Genomic DNA, 27,505 nt, shown 5'->3' with positions numbered 1-27,505 from the left:
TAAAGAAATGGAAGAATTCTAGGCTTAGCTTGCTTCAGTGCTTTTATGGCATTATATTTTGGTGCTGTACAAATTGGTGTCACCCTTAGGCCAAGGATATTACGTGTGTATTATTGTAATCAGTTTGAATAGTACTTGCTCACATCTGTGTTGTCTAATTTTTATTTAGCTTCTGGCTACATCAAGGGCATACATTTATTTCTGTGTCTCATACATTTATGATACAGAATTGAGGAAGAACATCAAAGATGCACAAGTCCTTGATCAGTTTATTGAAATGTTAGTGTACTAGACTATCATACCTCAGCTAAGCTATCATAAGCAAATCTTTAGAGCAGTTTCTGTTTGTGAAGGGGGAGATATGATGAAGAATTTCTGTAGGAAAACCATAACCTTTGAATTGTGTCCTCCCTGTTTCTTAGCAACAAGTCTTAACTATTTTTCCACATTTAAATCACAGGCACAAATATTTTATTATTCATCCGATCTGGAGAAGTGATCAAAGGATTTTTTTGCTGACCTACTACAGATATTTTTAGAACAGTGTTTCAATATTATAATTTTAATCTGCTGTTGTGCTTTGCTAGCCAAGCCAGATGAGCTATAGAATTCCAGGAGATCTCTCTCTCTCTCTCTCTCTCAAATATGTGTATCTTGCCACAGGTCAGGGCTGCAGCCAATAGGGCTAAAATGCTAGTTATCTTACAATGTATAACATTAATCACTATGGAGTTTTGGCCCAGGTGACTGCTTCCTGCTCTTAAACATAATAGCAGGGATCCACATTCATAAGAACATAGGAAGCGCCTGCTGGATCAGGCCAATGGCCCATCTAGTCCAGCATCCTGTTCTCACAATGGCAACCAGATGCTTATGGGAAGCCCACAAGAATAGGAGCACTCTCTTCTCCTGCGGTTTCCAGCAAGTGGTGTTCAGCAGCATATTGTCTCTGACTGGAGGCAGAGGATAGCCATCATGGCCACTGATCGGATCCTTCTTAGAGTTTAATCCTCTTTTAAAGCCATCCAAGTTGGTGGCCATCACTGCCTCCTCAGTTTAACTGTACCTCGAATCCTCGAACATTCAGCTTCATTGGATGTCTGTCTGGTTATCAAAGAGAGAGAAAAACACTCTCATGGAGGCTTACTAATTTTTTTCTCTTTCAAGTATTTTCTCTTTCAAGTAACCCCTCTCTTATATCACACAAATGCTGGTCCTGCCTCTAACCCTTCAGAAGGCGGGTTTTCAAGACCTTTTTGGGAGGCACACAGAGCTGTAGTTGAAATGTGAACTGGAAAAGCCTCACGTGGCTCTTTGTATTGTATTCTAGTCCAAAGAAAGGGGATTCCAGGGAATGCAGTAATTATCAAACTATTGCCTTAATATCCCATGCAAGTAAACTAATGCTCAAGATTCTACAACAAAGGCTCTTACCGTATATGGAGCGAGAAATGTCAGACGTCCAAGCTGGATTCAGAAAGGGAAGAGGCACCAGAGATCATATCGCAAAGATACGTTGGATAATGGAACGGACCAAGGAATTTCAGAAGAAAATCACCCTGTGCTTTATAGATTACAGCAAAGCCTTTGACTGTGTAGACCATGGAAACTATGGAATGCTTTAAAAGAAATGGGGGTGCTACAGCATCTGATTGTCCTGATGTGCAACCAATATTCTGGACAAGAGACTACTGTAAGGACAGAATATGGAGAAACCAATTGGTTCCCAATAGGAAAGGGTGTGAGATGTGTATATTTTAACACCCTATTTATTTAATCTGTATGCAGAACATATACAGAAAGTGGGATTGGACCAAGATGAAGGAGGTGTGAAAATTGGAGGGAGAAATATCAATAATTTAAGATATGCAGATGATACCATACTACTAGCAGGAACCAGTAATGATTTGAAACGAATGCTGATGAAAGTTAAAGAGGAAAGCACAAAAGCAGGACTACAGCTGAATGTCAAGAAGACTAAAGTAATGACTACAGAAGATTTATGTAACTTGACAATGAGGACATTGAACTTCTCAAGGATTATCAATACCTTGGCACAGTCATTAACCAAAATGGAGACAATAGTCAAGAAATCAGAAGAAGGCTAGGACTGGGGAGGGAAGCTATGAGAGAACTAGAAAAGGTCCTCAAATGCAAAGATGTATCACTGAACACTAAAGTCAGGATCATTCAGACCATGGTATTCCCGATCTGTATGTATAGATGTGAAAGTTGGACAGTGAAAAAAGCAGATAAGAGAAAAATCAACTCATTTGAAATGTGATGTTGGAGGGAGAGCCTTGTGCATACCATGGACTGCGAAAAAGACAAATAATTGGGTGTTAGAACAAATTAAACCAGAACTATCATTAGAAGCTAAAATGATGAAACTGAGGTTATCATACTTTGGACACATCATGAGAAGACATGATTCTCTAGAAAAGACAATAATGCTGGGAAAAACAGAAGGGAGTAGAAAAAGAGGAAGGCCCAACAAGAGATGGATTGATTCCATAAAGGAAGCCACAGACCTGAACTTGCAAGATTCGAACAGAGTGATTCATGACAGATGCTATTGGAGGTCAATTCATAAGGTCACCATAAGTTGTAATCGACTTGAACATAACAACAACAACAACAGGAGTACTGAAGTAGAATGGCTATTTGTACTGGGTTGCTAATGAATTTTGTTTGATGTAAAATTTGGGGCATATTTTAAGGCAAAGGCCTCTACTTTAGTGAAGCATCCAAGTAATTTTTAAGGAAACATTGTAACCAATTTTGATAAGAGTAGCTACAATTTTTGTGAGGTGAAGAGGAAATCCAAATATTCCTAAACTGTTGTTGCCACCTTGTTAAAAGAAAAAAAAAGTCAAGGTGAATTTTGAAGTACTGGTGGGGAAGAAACATCTTTAAATGTTTGAGAAAAGCAATCAAAATTTTTGAAACGTTTAGTGATATTTCTGAGGAGTTACCCACACAGTTTCAGATTTAGGGGCAAGTGACCTAAGAAGCTGTCTGGCATCCTGGGCTTGAGTGGTGGGGGTAAGCATTGGGTTCACGGGTGCCTGACATGGGCTACAGTTCAAAAAATATTATGAATGGTTCGTCTGATGAGACTGCTGATAAAAGCCAATTTATCAAGCAGTGTGTGTGAGTTTATCAATACCATAAAAATAATCAAACTTCACAGAATTAGTAAATATCAAATCCACATTAACACATTTATTTTGATTTTTTTTTGTTACCGACAGAAGCAAAAAGAGAGGGCAGTATTTACCTCGTCCCATCAGCTCAAGGATTACCACTAGTGCAATGGGACTTGCCCGTCCTCCCCCAGGCGTGTTTTCTACAAATCTCTGTAAATCAATGGATTTAGAACAGATTTAGGGAGTGTGCAGAAGGAGGAGGGGAGAAGTTCTGTTGCACTAGTGGTAATCCTTGTGCTGACAGGACCCTAACTTAGCACTACGTTGGATACAATCCAGAATATATAAAATGTTCCACATGTGAAATCATTTTTCACTAGCATCCTAAGTAGTTCGGGAACTTTGTAGAATCTCATGGAACTTTCCAGATGTTCTGAGGTCTACATTTTCTTTAAAATTCCTAGAATGTTCTCAGCCATGCCTTCACAGTATACAAATGCAGGACACAGACAGTCAGTGAGATATAAGAATAAAGTGAAGCAAGAGCTGAAGTGTGATATTGTATACATTCATCTTCTTTAGATTCAGTGGATCACTTCAAAGCACTGCAAAGGATATAAAGTCTATTTTCAGCATTAACTATCAGGTGGACAATCTTCACAGGAAATGTTATAAACGTGATTGTGAAGCCACTAATTGACACTCACTAAGAGCCAAATTGAGAGCATAAAGCCACCATGATACTAAGTGACTGAGTTTATAACACCCTGATGGAATTGGCACAAATCAAGTAAAGCCAAGACCAAGCCTGGCAAACCAGATCACTGATTTAACATTTCTCGTTTTATTGAGATTTGGCATGATAATTGTTTTCCAAGTAAGTGTTGTCAGCAAAGCATTTTAATTCAGTCAGTGGAAATCACAGCTGCTGCTTCTTTGATGAAAAGTTGTCTTGACTGCGTTGTGGGCTAGAGTGATGACAACAGATTTGAAGTTGCCTTCACTGTTGCCAAAGAAATGGTGGAAATAGTAGGAGTTGAGACTGTCTTTCTGGAAACTCAGAAGAGACAGTTTGGTTATGAGGGCAGTGATCTGATGATGATAAGCTAAGAAAGAAAAATTCAAGAGGGAGTTTTTCTTGCACTCTTACTGACACACCTTTAGTGTCTATTGAAGAATGATGTGGACAAATTTATCATCAAAAACACCTGGATAGTTTTCTATTACTTTAGTAACCAACAAATAAAAAAAACGCACTCCTGAACAATTGTACAGCCCTTCACCAGAAACTGACACAAGAAGAGTGTTTTGAAATCAATCCAAACTATTCATTTCTATGCCAAATTGGACATTTGTCACATTTTGCTACACTTGGAGTGTTCTCCTCTCCAAGTTATCAGTTAATTCATGATACAGAACTGAATGTAGGGATGCTTAAAAGAATTTGATAGTTGTAAATTCCAATATGAACCAACCTTATCTGTATCTTGTGGACTAATGTGCAGATCAGAATTTAGTTGTCCACCAGCTTTTGCACTTCCAGAATGTTCTGATGCACTTTTTGGCTCTGGAAACAGACCAATTTGCTCATCCCTAGCTAAAGGACTTGTTTATAATATCTGAACAGCACTGAAGATTGTGTTGATGCTGTTTGTCACAGCTGGTGAACAGTGGTGAGTACAGCTTTTCAGTGCTCAGACTCAACACATATCTTCAACTGACAATGGCCAATGAGACTGATACCACTTGCTATTTTATTGACTGGAATACATCATTTTGAATTGATGAGGTATGGTTTATTTTCAAAGATAATTGTAAATAAATGTTATATAATGGTAGTTCTATAAATATATTCTTAAATAAAGACTCTGCAATACAGTACTGTTGTCAGTTTTGCATATGTTTTATTTATAGTCCATTAAATATTGAATACATATTTAACTGTCAGCACATTCACCTTTGTTGTGAGAACTTTTCTGTACTGGGACCTGTTCATTCAAAGCATAAAATGTTTCAGGAAAATATTTCCTACTTACTCAAGCTTATCTTGAAATATGTCTTCATCTTATCAATAGCACATGAAAATGACTTGGTTGCTATTGATCTTGACTAGATTGTTGAAGAATTTACTGTCCCGTGCTGCTTAACGGTGTGATAATCTTTAAGGATCAATGGGCATGGTAGAGTCTGGGTATACCCCAGACAAATGTGTTGTGGAAAAGGAGTTATAGTTCTTTCAAATCACATTTTCCCATTGAATAACTGGCTTCATACCTGTGCCATACCCATATTCTCAATTTCTATGCACACATAACTCCTATAGCAAGTTTTCATAGGAATCTGGCCAGACATAATTCCAAAGAGGGGACCAAAATGTGTCAAACATTCATTCCTTTTCATTCTGTACCACACTGTTGCCAGGATGGTACTATAACTGAACTTCCTGCTATTGAAACAAACCATGAAGATACATTTGAAGGTTAAATGCTGCTATTGCACTTAAGTAACTGAAATCATTTTTTAAAACACTGGAGTTAAAATGCCTTGTAGGGGAAATCTTAGTTCCACAGAGTTATGAACTGCATTGTTTAAACTATTAAATATTAGTTACAAAAGACTTAGGCTGCTAAGTTCAATCTTAATATATTGCTTCTGCATTTTCTGAAATATATTCTAAAATTTAGAGAGTCTAGCATGTTCTATACATACAGACATGCATCCACAATCAAATAGTAAAGCATAGAGTTTTATTCTGCTTTGCTGTTCCATGTTAAGTAGGACCAGATTTGTTAAGGAAATCCAGGAAAGTGCAGGAAGTGGTGGCACTATGAAGTCAGTAGGTGGCACTCTTCCCTCCACATCAATATTATTCAGCACATTTTTATGGGACATAGTGCTTTTGGAAGTGCATAGTTTCCCTCCACAGATAAACTAAGCTTTTAAACACATGTGGTCAATAAAAATCCCATGGCATTTTTTGCAAGTGTAGAGGTATAAAGCCCTTGGGGTCCTGGACAAATTCCAGTCTAGTTAATTAATTTCTTCCTGGAATAAAACTATACCTGGCATTTCAAAGCCTACTGCAGTAATTCACAGTATTTGGTTTACAAGCTAGATAAAGATAATTATAATCATCCTGTGTTCTCTAGTCGCTTTGTACTCCCCCTTTCCCCAAAAACCTCAATATGATTGTGGCATATTTGGCAGCTTCAAACCACAAAAGACTGTTGAAATCCACATTTTAAAGTCAAAGAAATGTCCCGAGAAAGAGTAGTTCAGTACAGAAGTTCATATTTTCTTATAACCGGACCACAAGAGAAACCAAAATATAGCCTTTAACTTTTTTCCTATCATCCTGGCCAAGCAATAACATATCAAAACAAATACTCTTGTCCTGAAACTACAGTCAAGAGACATAAAAAGTGTAGGATGGCTAATCAAACTTTGAAATCTCTGTTAGTAATAGTTTTGCGTGCCTGCTTTTGCTAAGGGCTGGATTCCTCAGGAAGAAATATTAAAAGTGGTTTATTTATATTTCAGCACCAAAGTAAGAAGATGGCATCATCCATTCACAGTTCTTCTCCCATGACAAGCCTAATCCCCAACACCTCATTACAGGAAACATTTTCAGGAATGCATATATCATCTTATTTAACTTATTCATTTTTATAGGGTACAGTTCAAAGGTAGGACATTTAAGGCCATACATCGATAGGAAAATAAATACAACTTTAAGAATTTATCTCAAAGGAGAAAGATATTGTAAGGCTTACAGTAACTGAAGTGCTATTTGCCAAGAACCTAATTGCTAAGAACCTGAGAACATCTTCCTCCTTCCTGGTAGAAAATGCTTCTTGCTGGAGACACATATTTGGAGTAGGGTCAGTCCTTGAAATATATTAGAATACTTGGCACTGTGTGGATGGGAAATGTGTTTTCACCATATGATTTGTTGCTATGTTTAAGACTCAGTAAAGAACATTCAACTACAGGTCAGTAACAAGCTTTCTTTATTCTATGGTTTGCTCCAATTTAGGATGCCAGCTGCCAATTCGTATCAAATTATGGCTTCAGTCATTCAATGAAAAGTAAAACCCACATTGTCCTCTAGGTAACATTTTTGGCCTTTAAGAAGAATGTTGCATTAGCCTCACTCTAAGAGTTAATTCATTCTTTTTTATTAATATTCATAGAATTGCTCTTGCAGTCGAGTTCCATGACTGCATCACTGTAAAGACATACAAATGTGATATGCATATGAAAGTTTTTCCTGCCACATTGTGCTCAGCTGGTTCCCAAATCTGACTCCAGAAAACCAACAGCAATTGCCTTGTCAGAGATATTTAGGCATGATTGCAGGATCCTGCACCTAGAGTAGCAGTGGGGAAACTCCAGCCAATGGGCCTAATTAGGCCTGTCAGGCCTCCCCACTTAGCCTGTGGTGTGGTTTGGCAAAAATCACACCTACCTGTCCATCACCTGACATCATATAATGTAAGGTGCAGGGCAGATAAAGCCAGGGTATCAAACCTAAAAGGTTTGGGAGCACACTCTAAGTGTGCTCCCAATTATTCCTTTGCAGCTGCTGGTAGAATTTGGCACCACCTGCAGTGACGGAAAAGGATGTCATTTTTAAGAAAGTGCTGAATTAAAGTTGGAAAGGAAGAATCAAGAGCCCACTTAGAGTGTGCTAATGAATCTTTCTTTACAGCCAGAGCTACAAAGGAAGAATTCAAGCCAGAGCTAAAAAGGAAGAATCATTGTAGCTGCAACTTGAATCTTCTTTTGCAGTCTTTGGAAGCACAGCTTGAATGAAAGCTGAGGCTGCAAAGGAAGATTCAGGAGTGCAGGCATCCTATCCTTGCTCTAGAGCAGCCTTTCCCAACCAGTGTGCCTCCAGATGTTGTTGGACCACAACTCCCATCAGCCTCAGTCATTGGCAATGCTGGCTGAGGCTGATGGGAGTTGTGGTCGAACAACATCTGGAGGCACACTGGTTGGGAAAGGCTGCTCTAGAGAATAAGGGTATGACATGTTATATTGAATTTTGTTTGTGTCTATCGTTACTTCTCCAAACATATCACAAATTATATAGACTGATATGAGTAAAAGGTGTCAAATTGTAATTAGTTGGCATCTGAATTATGAATTGCAGGAGGTAGAATATGACAATAAAATGGAAATGACTGCAGGTGTTTGTTGGTGCAAGTAACATGTTTTGTAGTTCTGTTAGGAATGTGGCACAGGTTGGTTGTACACCAGTGTTTACTCTTTATCCAACGCTGTGTAAAACTGTACCAGAAATTACAACAGAAATACCAGCTAGATGTGCTTATAGACTGAACAGCAAGCCTTTAATGTGCACCTCTGAAGACAAGTATTCTGAGTTTTCTGCAGACTAGTATTCTGAGTCTTCAGAGGAACAGTTACTTATAAATAAAAGTTCAATCTACAAAGCAAAAAAAATGTATATTTTACCATCCAGTTTTACCATTGATGCCAGAATATGAGCTTTCTAGAAACATATATATCCGCAACCCCAACCCCAATCCCCCGGTGTTGTAAATGTGAAGGCAAGCATGCTTTCTCCCTGTGGCAATTGCTTAGGGGCTGCTGCGTGAGGAACAGTCTGATTTTGCTTAGTCATGTCACAGTTTAGAAAGCTTCTCTAGATGCTCCCCAGTACTTGCATATACTCAACTGCCATGGAAGTTGGAGGGAGGAGTTTCCTGCTCAAATTAAAAGAGCCAAAAGTCTTGTTGAACATGGTCAACCTGTGTACTCCTTAAAGAAGCTTTGCTAATATGTCCATAGAGGTCCACAAGCATTGTACTAGTTCTCTCATCTTCATGTGCCTCTGTAAATCCTGTGTGATACTTTGATGTTCCCCAAGTCAAACAGAAAACTTTCTTCCAATTTATAAAAGTTTCCCAGATATAAAAAATTCCAGAATTTTTACTCACCGCAGGCAACTAAGAGAGTGGCGATATAAAGGTGTGAGTTCTCTAGACTTTGGTCTGAGTAAGACTCTAGTCATATCATACTTTTATCATACTTTGACATACTTTTTGATTACTTGATTTTATCATACTTTGTTATCATACTTTGGACACATAATGAGAAGACATGATTCACTAGAAAAGACAATAATGCTGGGAAAAACAGAAGGGAGTAGAAAAAGAGGAAGACCAAACAAGAGATGTATTGATTCCATAAAGGAAGCCACAGACCTGAACTTACAAGATCTGAACAGGGTGATTTATAACAGATGCTATTGGAGGTCACTGATTCATAGTGTCACCATAAGTCGTAATCAACTTGAAGGCACATAACAACAACAACCTTATAAACCTAGATACCTTATAAACCTGCATGTTAACAGTGCAGAACTGCGGTTGCAAAGTGGCCTACTAGATACATGACCATCCATGTCTGCCTGGTAGGGTACCATAAGCACTGGCTGGTTATCTTCAGCTTGGTTGGTCACAAGATGTGCAGGCAGGTATAAGATTTAAATCTCAGAACTTTGAATGAAATTTAGAATCGGTTTTTTTTTGGGGGGGGGTATTGTTAGTATCATCATGCAGACCCAGGTAACATTTTATTTGATTAGTGCATTCTAACACTTAGTGGCATTTTGTTTGCTTCAATCCCAACAGACACAGAACAGGATGAAACTGATGGCAGACAGCTATGATGATGACCATCACCACTACCACCACCATCACCACCACCACCATCACAGATCTCCTGGGAGGACACAGCACTCCAATCATAGACCTTCTCCAGAACAGGTCAGTCATGTGTCTCCTTTCTTTACCTTTACACTTACGCTTTTACCATGCCAATTTTCAAGATAAAATAAATGTTCAAAAGGAAGAATAAACAAGTATGAGATATGCTCTTTGAACTGAAAACTAATAGCTTTGTTATTTATTTCCATCACTCAGAGAATCTAAATCGTTTCCTTCCTCTTTCCGTTTGGCTTTTTGTTACTCTTGTTATGGTTTTCTTTCCTCCTTTTGCTTTCATAGCATTTCTGAGTCCTGATTCAACTATTAAAAGTAATGTTTCTGAAGAATTGCTTTTTAAAATGCACTTTAGGGTTTTTGTTTAGATAGCTGTTCTATTCAAGTATAATTTATTATGGTTGTCTTTTATGAACTCCGCCTGGTCATAAGAATGTAATTGGGTTGAATCTGCACACCAGTAGTAACATAATATTGATCTTATAAAAGTACATTTTCAGATACATGTTGTCCTATAGTATCAAATTATCAAAACAGCTCAGCAATTTTCGTTGCTTCTGGTTTTAGAAAGTGAACCTGCAATATTGTAGAATGCCTAGGGTATTTTCTGTCAGCACCAAGAACACTGGATTTGCCATACATTTTATAATAGAAATTGAGGAGAAATTGAAAGTGGCTGAGCTTATGGGAAGGACCCAAGTGCTTTACCTTAGATGGACTTCAGACAGAGGTGTCAGGGAGAAACATGATCTTGACATGATGCATCATGTGCGAAGCGGAAGAAGCAGGAACGTGCTTAAATTTTTAGTCATGGTAGATGACATTGGATAGAGGAGTGTGAGGACTGCACAAGGTGAGGGGGTGTCAACCCTGCCCAGATCTGGAACTGAGGCCTCTTTGGAGGAGGAGTAAACCCCAGCAACCAGGCCCTCCCTTAGCATGTGCGGGGCCCGGGCAAAAGCATAGTTGGGGGTCCCCCACATTTGCTCCAGGTCACCGTCTTGGTTGAGTCGCCATAGGTGCGCAGGCACCAGTCCCGGAACTGCTGGCCCAGCTCGCTGTCCCCGGGGTGGCTACCGCTCACTGACCGCAGCAGGAGCAGTGGTGGCAGGGTGGCTTCAGCATGGCGGGCAGGCAGGCAGGCAAGCGAGCCCCTGTCCTGGGCAGAGAGAAAGAGAGCAAGCGAGCATTGCGCCCTGCCTGGCATGGCAAAGGCGAGCAGGCAGGCAGGGAGGAGCCGGCTGGTGAGCAGATCACCAAGTGTGGGGGCCCCCCAAAGCGTGGGGCCCAGGGCAACTGCCCCACTTCCCGATGCCTAGGGGCGGCTCTGCCAGCAACACTGAGAAGCCATTCCTGACCTAGGTCCAGAGGTCTTTGTTTCAGTTGCCTGGGTTCATGGCTAGCACTTGAAGCTCTTTCCATCACCTCGAGGGCTACAGGAGCAGAGAGATGGTGAGCCAGACCATTGGTGAAGTAGCTGACTAGCTCTGCTAGCATGTGAGGCTACTAATCCTGAGCCAAAATGCCTCCCCAACTTAACCACACAGTGCGCACCCAGAGCAGGCCCTAGGATAAATGATGCCCTGGGCGAGGAGTGCCTTCAGCACATACACAGACACACAATGGTCAGTTTTGCAGGGCTGCCCAGCCACCCAGAAGGTTTATGGGGTCCAGTGCAGGTGTGATGTTGGGGGTCCTGCTGCTACCCCCTACAAGGGCCCAGGCATGTGTGTAGAAAGCTGGAGCCCAAATGTGAGAATCATTGCATGCATGTACTACATGTGAGAATTCTTTGCCTGCATCTCCCTCTTGCCCTGGGATCAAGCAGAATGATAGGTGTGCTTCACTTTTTGTTTGCATGGGGATACAGGAATAGAGATCAGGTTGTGCTTCTCCTGAGCACTCCCTCCAAACTTCTTCTGGCAAAGCTTCTTTCTGCTTTCTGGAGTTGTCTCACAGATCTTCTGGTTCTGGCCTGCTCCTGGTCTTCTCCACTACTCAGGAAGGATTCCTCCCTTAAGACCTGGCTTGACACCACTCCTACATCTTTCCCTGTGCTAAGTGCCACAGTAAATTACTCTCCAGTGGCACCTTGTCTGGAAATCTTAGGGGGCATTCACTCACTCACTCATTACTTGAACTTTCCCCCCGGCCAGCCTGGAGTTCTTTCTGTGACAAGAACAGATTATCTGTTCTGCCACAGAATCCTTCCTTAAGGCCTTCCCTGTTCCTTCTCTCCTGACAACAAACTCTGTAACCGGGGCTACTTGGGCTGAGCCAGTCATAAACCTGTCTGGTAATCTTATCTCTATTGCTGCTCAGACATAAAGAAAACATTTACTTTACCATGATTGGTTTAGACTCCTCTAGTGTCAGGAGCCCTGCGGATAGGGTATGGGATGGCGGGAACGGGGAGGAGTTGGACTTTGAATGGAAAGAAGGCACCAGTGACTTGTCTAGAGGCACTGCAAGCTGGCAACTGCAAGTTCCCATACTCTAGCCAGTGACAGTTCTGCCCCATCGATCCCATTGCCAGTGAGGAAGCCCGACCCAGTCAGGAAGATAAACCTCCGCCTACTTTCACCCCCTTCCTTCACCTGTTCCACCATCACCACCATGCAACCTTCCTCATTTGCTGCTTTACATTCAGTGCACTCCTGTTCCAGTTCTAGGATCCCAATAAAGTCTCTGCTGTGTGCTGTAGATAGCTTTCAAAGGATGACTCTCATGGAGCTATAAGGCCTTATGGAGTTGTTGGCTTATATTCCTTATTATGCTCAACACATACACAAAATGGTTGCTGCTGCAAGCTCTCCTACTTGAGTTCCATCACTCCCTCCTCAGCTATCACATATTTTACACTTAACATTTTTGTTTTGTTTTGTGGCAGTTCCTGTCTTTCAGTAAGCATTCTTTCTTTTAGAATATTCATTATTTTTATCTTTTAAAATAATAAAGAAAAGTTATAAATAAAAAAGATATCTAGCTGACCGCTTATGGCTTTATTTTATTGTTATTCTTTATATAGTGCTTTATAGTGTTTGTAGCATTTGAAGTGGTGTTTGGTAACCTTGTCTCAAATAAGCTGTGTTCTGCTGATGTTTACCTAGTGCAAATGATGTCAAAGTGGAAATTGAAAAAGAAATATAGTTTAAAGCTAATTGCATCAAGATTGCTTGAAACTGTAGAACCTTGAAAAAAAAGGTTACAGACGCTTGTTGCCACCCTAGCTCACTACAGATAGTTCATTCAAAAAACACTGCTACTGTCATGAGTCCTGTGGGTTGGGAATGGAGCAATGAGGAGGAGGAAGAGGAGATAGACTTGGACCAATGGGAAGGCACCAGTGACATTCCCCCAGATGCAGGTGAGCTTGAAGGCTTCCGTGTTTCTGACAGTGACAGCTGTGCCCCTATAGCTCCATTTACTACTGGGTAGGCACTGCCCAATCAGGAAGTTGTCTCACCCCCTTACCTTTGCCCCCATTCCTCACTCACCCCACCGCCGCTGAGCAGGTCCCCTCCTGAGGGAGATGTTAAGGAGGAGGCCCAACCGCCCTCACCTTGGACACATAGGCTGTGGCACCGAAATCTAAATGAGCCCTCACTGTACCTTTGAGAAGGAGCACTCATCTGTGTGTACAGTCTCCACAGTGACACAGTCCATGCAAGTAGGGTGCCCGCCCATCCTTACTTAACAGTGGTAAGGAGGCATATCTAGTTGCTGCTATGACATCTTAGTGCAGTATAGTCATGCTTTGTTATTCCTAGTAGAATAGAATCATAGAATAGAATCATAGAATAGTAGAGTTGGAAGGAGCCTATAAGGCCATCAAGTCCAACCCCCTGCTCAATGCAGGAATCCAAATCAAAGCATTCCCGACAGATGGCTGTCCAGCTGCCTCTTGGATGCCTCCAGTGTTGGAGAGCCCACTACCTCTCTAGTAATTGGTTCCATTGTCGTATGGCTCTAACAGTTAGGAAGTTTTTCCTGATGTCCAGTCGAAATCTGGCTTCCTGCAACTTGAGCCCATTATTCCGTGCCCTGCACTCTGGGATGATTGAGAAGAGATCCCGGCCCTCCTGTGTGTGACAACCTTTCATGTGCTTGAAGAGTGCTATCATATCTCCCCACAGTCTTCTCTTCTGAAGGCTAAACATGCCCAGTTCTTTCAGTCTCTCCTCATAGGACTTTGTTTCCAGTCCCTTGTTCATCCTTGTTGCCCTCCTCTGAACCTGTTCCAGTTTGTCTGCATCCTTCTTGAAGTGTGGACAGGGCCAATTCTAAAGGGCAGCCAGGTGGGGCACTGGCTGAAGGCCCCTGCGCTCCCCTTCCACAATCCGCAGCAACAATCCTGCTGTGGATAGCAGGGCAGGAGCTTCAGAGCCGCCTGCCATTCCCCCGCTTCACCTACCTTTCTCTCTGCTGTTTTTTGTGGCTGCGTGTGGTGTGCGCACAGGTTTGCCATCAATCAAGTTGGCAGCCAAGGTATTCCTAAGGGGCTGAATCAAGATGGCAAACCTGTGCGTGCAGTGTGCGCCACTGAAAAAACAGCACAGAGAAAGGTAAGTAGAACGGGGGAATGGCAGGCGGCTTCGGATCTCCCACCCTGCGATCCACAGTACCAATCCTGCCATGAATAGCAGAAGGGGAGTGCTGGGGCCCGGGGCAGGCTGGTGCCCAAGGGACGTGGCATGCCTGGGACTGGCCCTGAGTGTGGAGACCAGAATTGGACGCAGTATTCAAGATGAGGCCTAACCAGTGCTGAATAGAGGGGAGCTAATACTTCACATGATTTGGAAACTATACTTCTGTTAATGCAGCCTAATATAGCATTTGCCTTTTTTGCAGCCACATCACACTGTCGGCTCATATTCAGCTTGTGATCAACAACAATTCCAAGATCCTTCTCACATGTCGTATTGCTGAGCCAAGAATCCCCCATCTTATAACTGTGCATTTGGTTTCTTTTTCCTAAGTGTAGAACTTTGCATTTATCCCTGTTGAATTTCATTCTGTTGTTTTCAGCCCAATGCTCCAGCCTATCAAGATCCCTTTGAATTTTCTTTCTGCCTTCCACGGTATTAGCTATGCCCCCCCAATTTTGTATCAACTGCAAATTTGATAAGCATGCTTTGTACCTCCTCATGCAAGTCATTAATAAAAATGTTGAAGAGCACTGGCCCAGGACTGAGCCCTGTGGTACCCCACCCGTTACTTCCACCCAGTTTGTGAAAGAACCATTGATAAGCACTCTTTGAGTACGATTCTGGAGCCAACTGTGAATCTACCTGATAGTTGTTCCACCCAGCCCACATTTAGCTAGCTTGCTAATCAGAATATCATGGGGCACTTTGTCAAAAGCTTTGCTGAAGTCGAGATATATTATGTTCATAGTATTCCCACAGTCTACCAAGGATTTTACCCAATCAAAAAATGAGATAAGATTAGTCTGACAGGATTTGTTCTTCATAAATCCATGTTGGCTCCTGTTGAGCTCCAGTTACTCCAAACGCCTCAGAGCGAATGGGCAGAGGAGGATGAGATTTCTGAGAGCCTTGAGGGAGGGGGGAGCATTAGCAACCCTTCAATTTCTCTGGATTCTTCCCCGGGCGTCTTAGAGCCTGTTCCACCTGATAGCATCTTGCCACCTGCAAACGGGCTGCCAGAGTTGTTGGGGAGCGATCTCGCACACGTGCCAACTCCAACCCCCCAGGTTGCCCCACCTGGACCTTCAAACATTTTCCCCCAACTCGCTCCCCGCCCCCTGAAGTCAAGCCAGCACCTAGTGAGCCTATACTGTCTGATGAGCAGGCGGAGGCTCGCCCCCCTTCACCCCGTGTGAGACAATGCGAGAAGCAGTTCGGTCAGAGGGAGAGTCTTCGAAGGAGTCAGAGATTACAAGCGAAGACCTTTCCTACTTACGGCGGCACCCCTTTGATTGGGGTGCTGAGTCAACTTACTCCATACACTGCAGAGGATGCTTAGTTAGCATAGTTAGCATCAGTTGTGAGCTACTCTAGCCAGGCCTATGATGCGCACTGCCTTTGGTGTAACGGTAACTCTAATAAAGCAAGAATTATTGCCAGACTCTCCTCCGACTCCTGTGTCAAACTCTGGGCACGACAGCTCCTAGTAATCACTGCATTGTTTTCAAGGTGCTTACAGATTGACTGCTTTATAATATGCTCCAGAGTTTTTCCAGGGATTCGTGTTAGGCTGACTGGTCTGTAGTTCCCCGGTTCCTCCTGTTTGCCCTTTTTTGAAGATAGGGACAACATTAGCTCTCCTCCAGTCATCCGGCACTTCACTAGTCCTCCACAATTTCATAAAGATAATAGACAGCAGTTCTGAGGGTTCTTCAGCCAGTTCCTTCAATACTCTAGGATGCCGTTTATCTGGCCCTGCTGATTTGAACTCATTCAAAGTGATTAGGTATTCCTTGACCATTTGTCTATCAATCTCAAGTTCCAATCCTGTCCCTTCTACTTCATGTTTTCTGGAAGGGTCATAGACCCCTTTTTTGGAAGAAGACTGAGCCAAAGTAGGAATTGAGCACTTCTGCCTTTTCTTTGTCATCTGTTATCATTTTGCCATCCTCATTGAGTAGCTGTGGCACCATTTCCTTTCTCTGTCTTTTACTCTGGACGTACCTGAAGAAAGCTTTTTTGTTGCTTTTAGCATCCCTCGCTAACCTCAGCTCATTCTCAGCTTTAGCCTTCCTGACACCATCCCTTCAATTCTGTGATACCTGCCTGTACTCATCCTTTGTGGCCTGGCCTTCTTTCCACTTCCTGTATGTGTCCTTTTTTGTTTTCAGGTCCTCTCTAAGCTTTTTGTGAAGCCACATTGGCTTCTTCTGCTGTTTCCCCCTTTTTTCCTTGTTGGAATTGCTTGCCATTGCACTTTTAGATTTTTCTTTTTTAGAAACTCTGACCCATCTTGGACTCCTTTTTTCATTAGGGTCACTTGCCATGGAAGCGTATTTACAATTGTTCTGAGTTTATTAAAACCAGCTTTCCTGAAGTCCAGGGTGCACGTATGGCTGTTCTCAGCTTTTGCTTCTGTTAAAATCAAGAATTCAAGTATGGTGTGGTCACTTTCCCCCAGAGTTCCCAGAACTGCCACTTCATCCACCAAATCATCTCTATTGGTTAGAATCAAGTCCAGGATAGCTGATCCTCTGGTTGCTTCCTTCACTTTCTGTAAGAGAAAATTATCTCCAACACAAGTCAGAAATTTCTTGGAGGGGCCATGCTTGGCAGAATTTGTCTCCCAACAGATATCGGGATAATTGAAGTCCCCCATTACTACTACATCATGACTCCTTGAAACATTGGCAATTTGCTTTTCAAAAGTTACATTCTCGTCTTCTCCTTGATTGGGTGGTCGGAAGTAGACTCCAAGCACCACATTCCTTTTATTACTTGCGCCATTAATTTTAATCCAGATACTCTCGGTGGAGCTACCAAGCTCATCTTCCTGTATTTCTGTGCAGGGATATATATTTTTAACATATAGCGTGACTCCACCTCCCTTTTTATTCCTTCTGTTCTTTTTGAACAAGTTGTATCCTTCAATTGCTGTATTCCAGTCATGGGAGTCATCCCACCAAGTTTCGGTTATACCTATCAAGTTGTAATTGCCCTCCTGTATTAAGAGTTCAAGTTTGTCCTGCTTGTTTCCCATGCTCTGTGCATTAGTATACAGACATCGCAGACCATGTGATTAGTGGTTTGGCTTCCTTACTACATTTTTCTGAGGATTGTTACTGGGCCCTATTAGAGCCGATCTCTCTGTTCCTGTTACTGTGCACAAGCTTTCATCAGTCGTTACCACCAAGTGTATGTCTCCTTCCCCCTTAGGATTCAGTTTAAAGCCCTCCTGATGAACTTCTCCATGCTGTGGCCATGTAATGTTACTGAATCCTGTGTAACCTGTAATCTGATTCATGAAGTGATGTGAACTGAAACTTTCCATTAAAACTACTAAAGAAAAGCGCACCTCCATGTTTGTGCCTTACTTCAGCGGGTTCAGGCAGGACAGCTACTGAACTCTGCTAAGTTCCCCCCTCAGCTCTGCTTGATGCCTCCTTCAGGTCAGCTTGATGCCCCCTCAGCTTGGTACTCCAGGTGACCATGTCACTTGCTCATCCCTAAGGTCAGCTCTGTTTGCACCCCTTTGCTGGGAGCCCCAATGACAAGCCAAAACATTTTTGAAAAAAGTAATTGTTAGTATTGACAACTCTTTGAAATCAAATTCTGAAGGAAGAATCCAGGCTTCCTTTTAGAGAACCATAAAATAAGCTGGTTATTAATAACTCTTGGAGGTTTCTCTTGGAGAGGAAGGGTGAGTTTTGACTGGAAACTCATGGGTATGAGGAGATGGAGGAAATGACAGTTGAGTCAGTGTAGGAGTGAATGGAGCACTGGTTAATTTAGGTCTCAGACGTGTTCCTAAAAGGAACACTTAAAAGCAACTGGGTGAGATTTATTGGGCATTTTAAGGCATTGGATTATTAGCTAAAATTGGATGTATTTTCTCTGAGACAAGTAGGGAATATTTGAGGGGTATAAATAGAACATGTATCAAAAGGTGTGAATTACCTAGAGTGGTAATCTGGCCAAATTTAAACCAGACTAAATTACAATCTAGTTGGGCTTTACTGTATTTTTAGCTCAACCTTAGCTGAGCATATTTTCAGTACATGCTAATTTTAATATTTGCATATCTGTGGCCATTTGTATTTTAACTGAGAAGTGGCAGCTCTGTCAAAGATCAGACTCATGGTGAAAAGAGTAGCTAGAAACAGATGGTAAAAGTGCTCTGTCCTTAAATAGTAGGAATATTATGAAGAAAAAGAAAAATAAGAAACTAACAGATTAATGAAGTAAGAAAACACAGATTAATCACGTCATTAGATAATTATACAGAAAACCAGCAAGTATCTGACCACTATTAAAGAAGAAATGAATGAACTGTAAATGAATTGTTGCCTTTCTGGCATTTTTTAAAATAATGAACCATATGTTTTCAGTCCAAGTTTTGCTGTTCAACATTCCATATAATTTCTGCAATTTGATTGTGCTCTGCTTTTATTATGTAAGCCTGTGTTTTCTACCCAGAGCTGCACATTACACTCAAAGCTGCATCTGTGTCTTGGTAACCCACTACACAAGTACTAGGGTAAAACCACAAAACAGTAATAAACCTCATATGGTTAACAGCCATGTTTAATTTTTAAAAGAGATATTTTGCCTGCATGCTACCAACAGCTGCCATCAGAGTTTCAGAGGTAATTTTTACAGTTTCTTGGAAAGATATTAATGCTAGTACTGGTGTAAACATATGATGCCATTTGGCCCCGACAAAAGGGGGGGCAATTTTAAAAACTTTTGTGGGGAGGAGGGCACCATGAGGCAGCCATCTTTTCCTGCAACAGTACTCCTGGGGTGATGCTACATTATGACAGATCGTTGTCCCCATTGAGTCCACCTGCGTAACCCATTGCAACCATGCTGGGGCTGCCGATTGCATCTCCTCTACTGCTTGCTGTGCTGTTAAACTACAAAAGAGACTGAAAAAGCATCTGCCATAAGTTCTCTCATAATAGTAAGTCTCCCACCTCTGGAAGAGTATAGATTTTGCCATTCTTTGAAAATAATTGCCTTTTTCATATGTACTTTTCAGCCACCCCCCACCCCAAAATCTTCAGATAAGTTTCTAGAGAATAGTTCAGCCCATGACTGGTTAATGCCTAAGCCCTATCCTGTTAATTGTGTAGCTTGTATGCTTTTCTGGAGCGGCACTGATTTCTAAGTTACTCCATATGTAGATATTTTATTTATTTATTTTATTTATTACATTTATATACCGCCCTATAGCCGAAGCTCTCTGGGCGGTTTACAGCAATTAAAAACAATAAAAAGAAATATACAAATTTTAAAACACAAAAAACAATTTAAAAACAATTTAAAAATTTGTTAAAAAACAATTTAAAAACACATGCTAAAATGCCTGGGAGAAGAGGAAAGTCTTGACCTGGCACCGAAAAGCTAAGTGTTGGCGCCAGGTGCACCTCGTCAGGCAGATCATTCCATAATTTGGGGGCCACCACTGAGAAGGCCCTCTTCCTTGTTGACAGCCTCCCAGCTTCCCTTGGAGTAGGCACCCGGAGGACGGCCTTGGATATTGAGCATAGTGTACGGGTGGGTTCATGTCAGGAGAGGCGTTCCATCAGGTATTGTGGTTCTAAGCCGTGTAAGGCTTTATAGGTTAAAACCAGCACCTTCAATCGAGCATGGAAACATACAGGCAGCCAATGCAAGCAGGCCAGAATATGAAATATAAATGCACCAGTAAAATCCATGGGGTTTTTTTTTGTACTGCCTGCAAATGACAGATGAAGACCCCCTTTACCTTTCTATTTCCTTTGTGAAAGCTCTTTTGTGGCAGCTTCTGCATAGCAGTGGCTAAGGGGCAGAGCTGTGAATTTGGAAGAAAAAGTTCATGGGGAGAGACCGAAGCTCCCTTGCAGAGCATATGCTTTGCATGGCAGAAGGCCCCAGATTCAACTCCAGTTAGAAGATCAGGATGGGAAAGGCTTTTGCCTGAGACGCTGGAATGCTGCTGTCAGTCAGATTAAAGAAGCCTTGCCTACAAATATAGCCTGGTCTAGTATAAGGCAGCTTCCTATATTCCTAACGCCGATGGAAATTATTTCTAAGGTTAAAATTGCTAAACCCTTGCAAGTTCATTGATACAAGTTTGAGCCGGTCCTAGATCTAAGTTTCTTGGGACAAATTCATAATATTAGGGCTGTGCCAAATAGTATCTAGCACAGCTAACCAAATTACTAACAAAGCCCAGCTTCTTTTTAATGCTGTGTGGAGAAGCCAATCCTCCTAGTGGCCAGGTGCTTCTGAATGCCATTTTCCTCCTCCTCCCTGTTCCTCACTGTGTTCAGACTCTTTTGCCTGCTGAAACCAGTCAGTTTTCTTTTCTTTTTTCTTTTACTGAAATCAGTCACATTGTCATTGTTAGATGTGGAATATCAGGAAAGCTTACAGTGAACAGTCACTCACAATATCATATAGCTAATCATTCTAAATGGTACTGAGGGGCAACGAAGATGGGAAATGGTGCAAAGAACACCATCACACATATTCATGTCACAATGAGAGTCAAAAGTAGCTGGGAAAAAAAGGGAAATACTTGTTGACACCCATGAACATGAATCTAAAACAAGGCAAGTTGTTTTGAGTCAGCCATGCTGAAGATATATGGATAGGTCTGCAGAATTTTGTTTCCCAGACAGTGACGTTTCCTGACTGATGTGTTCCTCTATTGAAGCTGTTAATTCTGGATGTATGTACAGGTCTAGGCATCACCAAGTTTTAGCTGACCTTACATGTTTCCCATAAACTGACTGAGGATTAGCACATTGTCAGAATTGTTTATTAATGGCCCTATACATTTTAAAAACATAAAGTCTTTTCAGGCCACAGCAAGTAAATATATTTGTTGCAAGAAATGAAATCCCTTATGTGGCAACCAGTATGTAAAAAAATAGTATTGTCTGCAACATGTAGAAAGCTTTCATAGTCTCAGGGCCAGTAGTTACATGTTTGACAACTCATTGCATCAGTTGTAGGCTGCAGACAATAAGAAAAGAAGATGCCTTATATCAGTTTTTTTTATTTAAAAAAACTATTTCATGAGATGAGCACATTATTATCACTAGATTTACTTAACTCAAGTTGAGATGTTAATTCTTTGCACTCAGGGACATGAAAGGCATCTGCGACAAGTCTTGTCAGGCAGGCTTTTCGACTAAAGGAAGGAAGCCAGAAGAGTTTAACTCAAGAACATTGTGAAGACTGTGTTGTGAAAGCATTTTTAATCGATACTCTTATCCTACCAAGTATTCTAAAACAAATTCATTGTATAAAGATATTAGTCATATGGGAGCAGTTAAACTGAGTTATAAGACTGTGGCCCTTCATTTGATCAGATTCTTGATATGTTTGCTGATGAGATTGTTCAATGTAACTGATATTAACTGCTTGGAAAATTTTATGATTCAGAAACAATGCTGCAGTTAATTTAAGAAAAACATACAAATTCAGACGTATGGCGTGAACCCATTTAAAGACTGGCAAATCAGTCTATTCCCAGTCCATGTCACATTCACATCTATTTACCCATAAGTCTGTTCCATTCTATTTCTGCATCAATCTGCCAACGATATTAAAATAAACCCTACAGCTTTGAAGCTTAATTCTAAAATCAGTCTATTATCAATGGGATCAGAATCTATTAACCAATGGTCCCTGAAATTAGGTAGTTCCATCATATTTACTGATTTCTGTGCAGCCTGAATACGTTGCAATTATTAATATTATACATTCTCCATAAATCGAGAAGCAAAATTAGGGAACCAAATGTTTTTAGTTATAATAACTGCTATAGGTAATAAGTAAATGGACATGACTATCTATTTTAAATGTTGATTTTGTTATTTATTACTTACAAAGCACGTAAAATTTCCTAAGAGCTGTACAGAGATTAAAAGATAAGTCTCTGTCCACAGGCTAATTATGGGGAATGGAAAGGGAAGACAAGCAAATTCAGGTACCAATTATTAAAGTTACATAAAACCAGCAGTATCATCTGATCTGGACAAATGATCTCTCCCTGCTTTTAAGTGCACGTAAACACACACGCCAACAGCACTTGGTCTTCTGGCAGGTAGATGTGCCCAGAACACACCTCCCTTGGGTTCTGTAGTCTGAAAGCAACCAACAGTTGGAGCAGAGTGTTAAAATAATCTCTTAACCTATTCATAGAGCTCAGGTGTAGAAAGGTGTGGCAGGATGGAAAATCTTATGGTCCAGCTAAAATAGTTGTTGCCACACCATTGCTTACTAGTGTGTAACTAGTAGATATTATATATCAAAAGCACAATGACAGCAGAAAAAAAAGAGAGCAACAAAAGTGGCTAGACTTTTTAAACTGAAAAATGTCAACCTAGTTAATTTTGGTGGCTAACTATTATGTAGCCATCTGCACTTGCAGAAGTCCTACTTGGGACCAGCATGGTAGGTATATGCATAAAAAAAACTGTGCACATAAAATTGCATCTAATTTGGTCTAATATTCTGAATGAACTGACGTTTGCAAATGGTTTTCAGGAGCAGCCCCTTATACACTGCATTGCTGTAATCAACTCTGCCTCATAAACTCCAGAGCTGCCCTCAAGAAGAGTTTCTAATCCTCTGGCAGTAAAGCACAGGCAACAACCGAACAACTCTTTTGCCAGGGAAAGGCAGAGGAGGGAGGACTACCATTCCAGCCACAGCAGTTCAGCCAACTCCATAGCCTAGTGGCTGGAAGGAAACATTGTAAATTTTATAGGTGACAGTTTCCCCAGGAGAAGGGATTAAAGTGCCACTTGGAGATCAATAATTCTATTCTGACAGTGCTAATAAAATTACATGCAACATGTCTCTCTTGGTGTTTGGGTGAGGAGCAAGCTTCTTACAAGGGAGAATGAGGAGTGCCATCTATTCTAATAGGAGTAGGAGCCAATCCCATTGCTTCCTTCATCATCATCATCACCATCAATATTATTATATCCCATCCTTCCTCCCAAAGAGAGCACCCCCAGACTATGAACCTGATCTTTCAGAGGAGTACAAGCCCATCCAAAGCAGGCAATTCACCAATTATCCAGACCTGGGAACCACCTACCCACAGTGCTGGAGTCAATTTGTTGGCCCTCATCCAGCCCACCATCGAATCCAGGCACCAGTCCAGAGCTTGCACAGCCTCTACTGATTCAGGTATTACTGAGAAATAGAGCTGAGTATCATCAGCATATTTGCTGACATCTCGCTCCAAATCTTCTAATGGCTGACAATATTAAAATGATATTTTAATATTTTGGGTTCACCCCAAAATGCCCCCTCCCTTTAGATAGATGCAGGACAGCACCTTGGTACACCCCACGGTTGCGTGGCTTACGGCGGGAGGTAAGATGGCTTGAATGCCGTTGGCAAAAGACACGTGCAGAGGCGGATAGAAAGAGTAGAGTAGCAGCGGCCGCCTACCGGATGGCAATGAGGAGAGCAAAAAGGGAGTTTTTTGTGGCCTCCATAGCTGCTGCGGAAAGCTGCCCAAGGAGATTGTTTCAGGTGGTCCAGAGCTTGGTGAGGCCAGCTGCGCCAGACCCGACAGAACATGCCTTGGCCTCCTGTAATGACTTTGCAAAACATTTTGCAGACAAAATCGATTACATCAAGAGTTCTATTCCCCCTGCTACAGCCTCAATAAAGGAACCAGAAATGACCATTGAACCCTCAGGGTCTTGGGACAGTTTCCAGCTTCCTTCCTCTGAGGAAATCACCAGGGCCCTATCCTCACTTAAACCAACTTCTTGTATACTCGACCCTTGCCCAGCATGGCTTATGAGCTGTAAAGACAAACTTGGCAGGTGGATTAAGGCAATGGTGAATGCGTCTCTTGATGAAGGCCATCTGCCATCTGCCTTTAAAGAGGCAGTAATAACCCCAATTTTGAAAAAGGCCTCCTCAGACCCCTTGGATTTAAACAACTTCCGCCCAGTTTCAAATCTGCCATTCCTGGGTAAATTGGTCGAACGGGTGGTGGTGATCCAATTACAGGCGTACTTAGATGAAGTGAACAACCTTGACCCATTTCAGTCGGGATTCCGACCCAGACATGGGACAGAAACAGCCCTGGTAGCCCTGGTGGATGACATGAGAAGGGCACTAGATAGAGGGGAGCATACTCTCCTTGTTCTCCTGGACCTTTCGGCGGCCTTCAACACTGTCGACCACGATATCTTGTTAGATCGCCTTGAGACTCTGGGGATTGGAGGCACCGTTTTACGGTGGTTCCGCTCCTTCCTCTCTGGGAGATACCAGAGAGTGGTACTGAGAGAGGAGGTCTCGGAGCCTTGGCCTCTTACATGTGGGGTACCACAGGGCTCTATCCTCTCCCCGACGTTATTTAATGTCTATGTAAGGCCACTGAGAGATATCATCAGGAGATCTGGACTGCAATTCCATCAATACGCAGATGATACCCAGATTTTCCTCTCATTTAAGTCTCCCCCACCGGTGGCGATAGAAAGGCTGTCAAATTGTCTGGAGGCTGTGAGGGATTGGATGAGCAGGAGTAAACTTAGACTGAATCCCGATAAAACTGAGGTTCTGTTGGTGGGTGATAAAGAGAAGCTGGGGATTACGGATTTGGTGCTTAATGGGATGCAACTGCCCCTAAGAGACCACGTCCAGAGTTTGGGGGTCATTCTTGACTCCCAGCTATCCATGGAGGCACATGTAGCAGCTGTTAGTCGGGCGGCGCTTTACCAACTTCACCTCATTCGTAGGATACGCCCTTACCTTCCGAGCCACCTGCTCCCTAATGTGGTACATGCTCTGGTTCTGTCCCGGCTGGACTATTGTAATGCGTTATATGTGGGTCTTCCCTGGAGAACGGTCTGTAAGCTGCAGCTAGTGCAGAATGCGGCGGCTCGCCTGATTAAGGGCTGCTGCCGCTGTGATCATATTACCCCAGCACTTAAGGAACTGCACTGGCTACCGGTGGTTGCTAGGGCCAAATTTAAGATCCTGGCTTTAACTTTCAAGGCGCTCCACGAGGCTGGCCCACTTTACCTAAAGAGTCATCTCCACTCGCAACAGGGGCGCCGGCTTACAAGATCATCCTTGAATGGTTCGCTTCTTATTCCCCCAACAAAAGCAGAGAGATTGGGGAGGACACGGTCCAGAGCTTTTTCAGTAGTGGCTCCCTCACTTTAGAATTCTTTGCCAACTGACCTCCATCAGGCCCCTTCCTTGTTATGCTTTCATTGGGCCTTGAAAACCTGGCTCTTTAACCAGGCTTGGGAAGGGGGTTAGGGTGGCAGAGGGTAGTTCCGTGGGGGTTTATTCAGTTTTAAATTTTATACTGTTTGCTTTTTGAATTGTTTTTACATGGATTGTATTGTATTTTGTTGTACGTTGCCCAGAGTGGCAGATTAACCTCTGCCAGATGGGCGTCTAACAAATCTAATAAATAAATAAGTAAGTAAAATATTAAACAATATTAAAACTGTGTCTACAGTTGTACCCAAAATTCATTTAAGAATTTTGTTTTGAGAATTAGATTGACAACGTGCAGAAAGTTAAACTGGTGAAGTGGGTAAAATGAACCAAAGCTGGCTGGGAATATGAGAGTAGAATTACAAAGTGAAACAAAAAGGAATCCTGCAATCCATAGAGTTGCAGTGGGAGTGGGGAATCAGTGGGCATCTTGCATGAGACTTGAACGTTTCTCTCCCTGCAAAAGAGGCTTCAATTTTTCTGCCTATTTCTCAGAGCACTTAAGAATTTCTTTAGAATGTCTGTGGCTGTGAGGTTGAGCTTACTTTATCATTGCAAGGTGGCCATGGGCAGTGTGTGTGTTTTACTTTTCATGCCTCCACAGCAACCTGCACTTCCTGATCTGAAACAGCCCCATGAGAAAATTTATTTAACGATGTCTTCCCCTGAAATATAATTGATGCAGAGGAAGCCAGGGAGGCTGGCTTCTGCACACCTGATATTAGTGCAGTCACTGATTTTGTTTTTAAGGAAAGTTCTTATTTTTACCTGATTTCTTTAAAAGCAAAAAGATATCACATATAATAAAACATGAACAGTTGTCAGATGCACAGTAGGCAGTCTGCCCATCTTCCTGTGCTTACAGGAAATCCCAGCCGAGAATGTTGTGAGGTTTTCTGGAAACAAGGGCACCCTGGAAAGCTTCAGAGTACAGATTCATTGAATGAAAGAAAGGACACCCATTGACCACCTTGAAAGTAAGAGGACCCCTCCCCCCAAAAAAACTGCACCTCACCCATGAGAATAGCAACAAAAATTTCTCTCCCCTTTCAGAATTTTTGGATGCAATTTATTTTGCCACCACACCAAAGACTCGTGACACAGTTATGGTATAATGTTATATTTATTAAAATATAACAAATATTAAGCCATAATCAAATTCAATCCAATTAATCCAGTTTTTAACTCCTTAGGACAGGTGAGGTGCAGACTAATTAGTAGGGAATTCTCCCTCAATCTTAAATCAGGTCAGTCATCTTGGACTGTAACTCCCCACCAAGGATGTGGGGAAAGTCATCCCTCCTTGCTATTGGAGCCAGGTATGTGGTTCCAACTTCTGCATCCTGGCCCCACCGTACAGGCGTTCACCATGATGCGCAAGCTGTTCCCACTGGGACACTCCCCAGATCTGCACCAGACATTAAGTACTGATGGTTCCCTAGGGAGTGCCCTTTCCAAAATGCCTCAGCCTCCTTCCTTTTTCCCCAAATACCTCACCTGCCCAAATTCCATGCCACAAGAGGGGATCAGCTGAAGCTTGTTCCCCTCAACCCAAAGAAAACAAAAAAAACTCAAGCCCAACTTAAGGTCCTCCAAGAACAAATCACACCCAGTCTCCGAGAGATGAACACCATCATCCCGGAATAAATGTGGGGATTGAAACTGTATCCATGAATGGGGAATAAAGACTCCACCAAGC

At 42.1% G+C, this 27,505-nt stretch overlaps 1 protein-coding gene across 3 annotated transcripts in view; it reads left to right on the top strand.

The window, feature by feature from the left end:
* The window catches only part of ERC2 (ELKS/RAB6-interacting/CAST family member 2), an 872,358-nt gene that overhangs the window by 824,306 nt on the left and 20,547 nt on the right, over positions 1–27,505 (top strand). For all 3 annotated transcript variants that reach the window (XM_061622017.1, XM_061622019.1, XM_061622018.1), the window contains one exon: positions 9,809–9,943. In XM_061622017.1, coding sequence (XP_061478001.1) covers positions 9,809–9,943 — 135 coding nt within the window. The remainder of the gene's footprint in view (positions 1–9,808; positions 9,944–27,505) is intronic.

The sequence above is a fragment of the Rhineura floridana genome, chromosome 3 (assembly GCF_030035675.1).
Source record: "Rhineura floridana isolate rRhiFlo1 chromosome 3, rRhiFlo1.hap2, whole genome shotgun sequence".
In the NCBI taxonomy this organism is placed as follows: Eukaryota; Metazoa; Chordata; class Lepidosauria; order Squamata; family Rhineuridae; genus Rhineura; species Rhineura floridana.
This window is presented reverse-complemented; position numbering and strand designations above follow the sequence as displayed.